Source organism: Benincasa hispida, chromosome 3 (genome assembly GCF_027475165.1).
Source record: "Benincasa hispida cultivar pf3 chromosome 3, pf3_genome.v1.1, whole genome shotgun sequence".
NCBI classification, from domain to species: domain Eukaryota; kingdom Viridiplantae; phylum Streptophyta; class Magnoliopsida; order Cucurbitales; family Cucurbitaceae; genus Benincasa; species Benincasa hispida.
In genome coordinates, this window is record NC_143480.1 from 73,764,200 (window position 1) to 73,771,326 (window position 7,127).

At 35.8% G+C, this 7,127-nt stretch overlaps 1 protein-coding gene across 1 annotated transcript; it reads right to left on the minus strand.

Moving 5' to 3' along the window:
* Positions 1-5,446: 5,446 nt before the first annotated feature.
* On the minus strand, positions 5,447-6,103 carry LOC150037524 (uncharacterized). Its single transcript, XM_090312033.1, has one exon. The coding sequence runs from the start codon at positions 6,101-6,103 to the stop codon at positions 5,447-5,449; it is 657 nt and encodes a 218-aa protein (XP_090168159.1).
* Between the last annotated feature and the right edge of the window lie 1,024 nt (positions 6,104-7,127).

The window sequence follows — 7,127 nt, forward strand, 5'->3', positions numbered from 1 at the left end:
ATTGAATACATTGAAAGCAACATATTCAACAATGATTGTGACAAAATCAAGCATCTAAGCTATTCATGTTCAAGATTTAGATTATTCAACATGCTTCAAGAATTAAAATCAGCTTCAAGAAGGCACAATTCAGATTGCAATTGATAAAGAAAGTAGAAAACTCAAAGGAATTTACAAGAACCCTTGAAATCGAACAAGATCAACTTCACAAATTCATTGACAAATTGTATGAAGAATTACAGGAGATTTTTTTACATTTCAACAAAAATATAAAATCTAACCTAAATTGGAGGAAGTATTACCAAATAAGTGAAATAAATCGGAGAGAGATCCCAACCTCAATGATTTTTCTTCCTTTCCCTTTGCAAAAATGAAAGAAATTCTTCTATAGTACGCAAGCTAGCGTCACGACGCTAAGGTAGCATTGCAACGCTAAATCGATGAAAGGCCTCGAAGCGTTGGGCTTGCGTTGCAATGCTACCCTCTCAATGCTTGTCAATGTAGGGTACGCGCGGTGATGCGTGTCAAAGTCCGGAGTGTTGCAACGCTGCCCTGTTTTGCAGCGAGATTGAGTGTTCTGTCTTCAATCGTTGCACAACGCCTCTCCTAGGGTCGTGATGCTGCATTCTCGATGGTATTTTGGTAATTTACTTGATTCTCTTCAAATTGTTGAATTTCTTGGTTAATTTGGATTCTTTTTGGTTCGATCTTCTCTTAATGATTCCTAAATGCTTCGGGGACCGTTCTACTTACAAAATAAGCATTTAAAACAAATAATCAACACAATTTTGGGGGGAAGTAACATAGAAAATATGCACTTTAAGAACCTAACAAAACACCCCCAACTTAGCTCTTGGTCGTCCCGAGTAAGCATAAACTAGAAACATGCATGCATTCAAGCAAAAACATGAATATCAAATGTGCATTAATTCAAAGAACTCATTAAAAAATGTTTAGTATGTTCATGTGGTTTGCCCAAAAAATTGATTCATATCTCTCTTTTCAAAAATCAAGCAAACAAATGATACAAATGGGCATTTAAACCTTTAGAATTTTTTCTAACAAAGAATTGAAGCCTATTTTTTAAAAGAAAATGTTTTTTTCTTGTAAAGCCATAAAAGAAAAGACTAACAATTCCAACTGCAAAGCATATGTCAGGACATGTACACAACATAGCGTATATTAGACTCCCAACTGCGGATGCATATGGAATTCTTTTCATTTCCTCAACTTCTTGAGGCTTCTTAGGACATTGTTCCTTTGATAAATGAATTCCATGACTAAAAGGTAACATACCCTTTTTTGAATTTAGAGTATTATACCTTGACAACATCTTGTCAATATAAAATGCTAGAGATAGCGCTACCGTTCTGTTCTTGTGATTCTGAACAATTTGGATTCCAAGAACGTACTGTGCATTTTCTAAATATTTCTTTTAGAATTGCGATGCTACCCATCTTTTTATGTCAGCAAGAAAACTTGTCTCATTCCCAATGAGTAAAATATCATCAGCATAAAGGACCAGGAAAGCTACAGTTTGTTGATTATCTTCTTGTAAACACAAGGTTCGTCAATATTTTACTCAAAGACATAAGAATTTATCGCAGTGTTAAATATTATATTCTAGAATCTAGATACCTGTTTTAACCCATAAATGGATCTTTTAAGCTTGCAAACCTTTTGCTCCTGACCCTGTTCAATAAACCCTTCTGGTTGAGACATGTAAATACTTTCATCAAGATGGGCATTCAAAAAGGTTGTCTTGACATCCATTTTCCATATTTCATAGTTATAAAATGCAACAATGGACAAAATTATTCTTATAGATTTTATCACGGCAATAGGAGAGAAGGTTTCTTCACAGTCTAACCCCCTCTCTTTGGATAAAGCCTTTTGCTACGAATCTGGCTTTATAGATTTGTACCTTACCAGTTTGATCTCACTTTCACTTATAGATCCATGTGCAACCAATGGGTTTGACCTCATCTGGTTGATCTACAAATTCCCTGATAGAATTGAAGTACATTGACTCCATTTCTAGGTCCACGACTTCAGTCCATTGATCTTTATCTACATTTTCCATTGCCTGTTTAAAGGTTAATGGATCCTCTAAGCCAACATCAGGTATGATGACATGAGTTTCTGCTAAACCCATGTATCGATTAGGTTGTCGTACAACCCTCCCACTATGTCAAGGCATTCTCAACTTTTGAGAAGGATGTGATGGAACAACAACTGTTGTTGATGGACCAGCTTCAACAACTCTTGTTGAATTTTTAGTTTCTCTGGACATTTCATTGAATACTAGTTTACTACGAGGTTGATGATTCCTAATATGATCTTCTTCTAAGAATGTAGTATTTGTCGATACAAATACTTTATCTTCTTGAGGATCATAAAAGATCCCTTTAAGGTATTCTACAAATAGGCATAATTTTGAACGTCGAGGATTTTGAACCAACACATGTGTCGGGCATCCCTAGATTCTAAAGTGACATAAACTACCTTTAAGTTCTCTCCATAACTCATATGGTGTTTCTGAAACACTTTTTGAGGGAACCATGTTCAAAATATATACAGCAAATTGTACTGCATACCCCCAAAAAGATTGAAGTTACTGAGTGTAACTCATCATCGAAAGAACTATGTCCAACAAGGTTCGATTTCTCCTTTTTGCAACACCATTTTGTTGTGGTGTTTTAGACGCTGTGAGTTGAGATCGAATTCTATGATCTACTAGATAGTTATGGAATTGTAAATCCATATATTCACCCCTCGATCTGATCGAAGTGTTTTGATTCTCTTACCTAATAAGTTTTGAACTTCTGTCTTAAATTCTTTGAACTTTTCAAGAGTTTCAGACTCGTGACTCATTAGGTAAATATAGCCATACTAATTGATGCGTTATTTTATGATGTGGAATTATGGATGAAATGCAATGATGAAAATGCGTTGAGCACTCAAGTTTTCTCAGTGAAATTCAAGTGTAAACCCCACAGAGTTTCTTGGTAAGTCCAGGGTCGAACTCAGGGACTTGGAAAAATAATATGCGGTGGTAATTTTCAAAAGACTTTGTGGTAACCAAATAAATTAAGTAGTTGTTGGGAATATTGTTTGCGGTGATAAAAAAAAAAAAAATGCGGCGGAGTTCGAAAATAGTTGATAAAACGGAAAATACGATGAGTACGCGGTGAACTGGTTAGGAAAGAGTTTCGGTTAACACTTCTTAGGATGCGTTCATGCTTTGTGATCATGCAACACACATACAATAGTAAACCATCTCTTGATGCAAATGCTACGGTTTCTAATATTAGAACGCATGCGATATATGCGATAAGTCTATAGAACCTACACATAAGCCTTTATTCTTATTTATGCGATGACAAAATGACACACACAAATAAGGCTACTACATAATATCATACCTATTTCTAGGGCGCATGCGATGTAGGTTGGCAAACAGAGGTTATCTCTAAGTCCCTATCTCTTGATTATGCAGTTCTAATCTTGCTCTCTTGAGTCTAGATTCTAACCTAGCTCTCTCAAGTCTTAGGTTCTTTCTTTAGACTCCCTTTCGAGTAGCTCTAAAGGGATGTTTGGCACAGCATAAAGCAAGACAATCGCAAACAATGAAAATCCTAGGTCATGTTAGCTTAGTTTTTCTCAACCCATTCGACTAGTTTAGCTACTCATGCATACTAAGAGAATGAACATATGTAGAATAAGAACTTCATTGTATAAATATAGAGATGAAATACAAAATAACAATGCAAGAATAGAATCAAGAGTCTGGTAGTAATCTCTTACTTCCCAGACTTTTACACTGTCTTTTCTACTCGTGTTCAAAAGATAATCTCGCTCTCGCGAGAGTCGGCCCGCTCTCTGCTTCTACGCCTCTGGGTTCTCTCTCAAGTTTCCCTGAGCAATCTTCCGGTGTCTCTATTCTTCTCTTGCTCCGCCTTAAAAATAAAAGAAAAACTATGAACAAAGACGTGCCGAGCTAACTGAACCAAACCTATGAAACTTCGGAACCCCTTGTCTGAAGGATGCCTTTGGTATTTATAGAGCTTCGGAGTGAAGGGCGGCTTCTCTCTTATGATTGCACAGATAGGATGGCTTTAATTCCTTGACTGATGCGTTGAGTATTTGTCACCGAAATGCTGAATGTACTTAATTTGGATTTAACCATCATCAACTTTCTGTCCCATCGTGTTTAATTATGCCTTTCACCCAGATGCGCCCACCAAGTTGTGTCGACTCTATGCGGCAATCCTTCTTGAGCAGATGTTTGCGAACACCAATCACCGCAAAGTCTTGCGGTAATGCTGTGCTCGACCATTGATTTCTTGTGATCGCTCTTTGCGTCTTGCATCAATGCATATTCTTCATAAAAATACAAAAATCAACTGTTTCTATGCAATGAACGCATGCGACCGCAATGTTATAAACTTAATGCTTTTTGGACACAATCTAACACATTTTATCAACGCAAGCAAACATTGTTTAAGAACTTAGCATTATGATAATGTACATTTCTGCCCGTTTTCACTAATCATCAATAAAATTGACAAAATATTCATATCCTCCTCGAGCTTTAACATTCATTAACCCACAAAGGTCTGAATGTATAAGTTCTAGGGGTTCTTTGGCTACAAGACCTTTTCCTATAAAAGATCTTTTGGTCATCTTACCCTCAAGACATGATTCACACAAAGGCAATAAACTATATTCTAACTGATTTAGATGACCGTTTTTTACCAGTCTCTCAATCCTGTTGAGATTTATGTGACCAAGTCTTAAGTGTCAAAGATAGGCGTTAGGAGAAATCTTTCATCTTTTATTTTGAGTTTTTGCTGTTTGAAACATCTCTATATTTAAACTTGTTTTTGCTTCAATTGGTTTTATTACATACAAGTTATTTTAAAGTCCAGCAGAACAAACATGAACACCTCTTGAACTAATGAACACTTCATTAATGTCAAAGATTACTTTGTACATATTTTCTGCAGACAAGACACATAGATTAAGTTCTTCTTCATTTTAGGTACATAATATACATTTTCATGTAAAATGTAAGTATTTCCAAAATATAACTTGACGTCTCTCGCTGCTTCTGCTGAAACGACTTCACCCGTTTCCACATTGAAAGTCATTTCATTTTCTGACAGTTGTATCCAGAAACTAGTTTCCTGTAGAAAAGTGCAAATATAATTAGCGGTGCTTGAATCTAGTATCAAGGTTAAGTGAGAACTTTCCACTAAACATGTTTTTACCATAAGTTAATCGGATTTACCTTGGTGGCCTTTTCAGCTCTCTCAGCAAGATACTGAGGGCAATTGCATTTCTGATGCCCATGTTCATTGCAATGGAAACATTTTCCTTTTGGTGTTTTATTCTTGCTTTTCTTTGTAGGGGTTTTCTTGTTCCCTTTTCTTTTCTTCTTCATCTAGATACTCTTATCCTTAGAAGAAGCAGACTTCTTTTTCTCTAAGGGTTTCGTTCCAAATGAAGATCCCTTAAGAGATTTATTCTGTGAAACAATATTTACTTCACCTTCCTTGTTTCTCATCAAGGATTGATAAGTTTGTAGTTCATTCAAATGAGTGGTCAAATTGTAATCAATCTTATTCATTACAGTATTAGTACGAAATGTCAGAAAGCTCTTTGAAAGAGATTCCATTATCATACTAACTTGACTCCTTTCATCTATGACATTGCCATGAGCTTCTGCATTGTTGAAATGGACCGTCATGTCTAGGACATGTTCTCTAATAGAGGTCCCTGCTTTCATGTGGGAGTTATAGACGTATTTAATAGCATCATGTCGCACTGAAGAAGATGGTTGCCCGAACATTTCTTGAAGCAACGCCATGATTGCACATGTAGTGACCATGACTTCATACTTCTTAGTAAGCACATCAGATATGCTTGCTATGTTATAGGCTCTGGCTTTATCGTTAGCTCGAACCCATATGCCATAGGCTTCTCGAATATTTCGGTTAGCATTTGAACTAGAAAGAGGAGGACATTCTTCCGTTAAAATGAACCTCAAATCGTCAACCACCAATATGTATTTATGTTTGATTTCTAGTTTGAAAACCATTCACCATTGAATTTATCGAAAGCTAAAAGTTGTATAATCGAGTTTGATATTTCTGAAAAATAAAAAATATTCTATTAGACTTGTGCATTTCAATCCAATTTTAGTAAAAATATAATAAAGTACCCATATTTCTTTATTTATTTGCAACGATACATTAGTGAGTCAGAATAGATGCTACCAAGGGGCAGTCAAATATTCCTTCACTAAGCAAGACAATCTTAACCAAATACTATCTCCACAATAACTATGATTCCTATAGTTATTTAGTTACCGTTTTCGATCAAGAACTTACTAACACTTAGTAACTATTGTACGTGTGACCATCCATCTTCAGATTTCATAGAACGGTATGAATATGCCCTTGAATTGGAAGACAATATTCAAGACAGAACTATGAAACCCTATTCATTTCTGAAGCTTGGGTTGTTCCGAATCCTATGTTATAGCTCTCTGAGGGGATCACTGTGGTTAATGACTAGATAGTGCCGCCTAAAAACGACAACAAATGCAATATAGAAATCTCATGGTTCAGACTAATAGAAGAGATCGTAGAATATGTTGACAACATTTCCTTCACCCACTTACTATGAAGTACCTCCTTATTCACCTTGCTAATGACCCATGGAACAGTCAAGGTAAAATCGACACGAAGCTGAGCATGGATCTCATGGTGTGAACTCTTAGGGACTTGAGAGCTAAAAATGATATATCATATATATTGTTAATCTCCCACTAAAGTGTTCTAAGATTTTGGGTATACGTTTACTTAGGTATATTTTGGCTAATAAATACCCTAAGTCTATGTTATTTATCCAAGTATAACGTTTATATTTGGATTTAACCTGCGATATCTAGGTGACAAAACCATTTTATTACCTCACACCGCTCACGCAAGCTCATAAAACAGATTGACGCTCAATTATTTAACCATAATCCCCAAGTAGAAGGTGTTTCATAAACCGTCAACTTAAATATCTCTAGCTTTAGACATGATTATATACCGGTTGACTTTGTAACCATATTT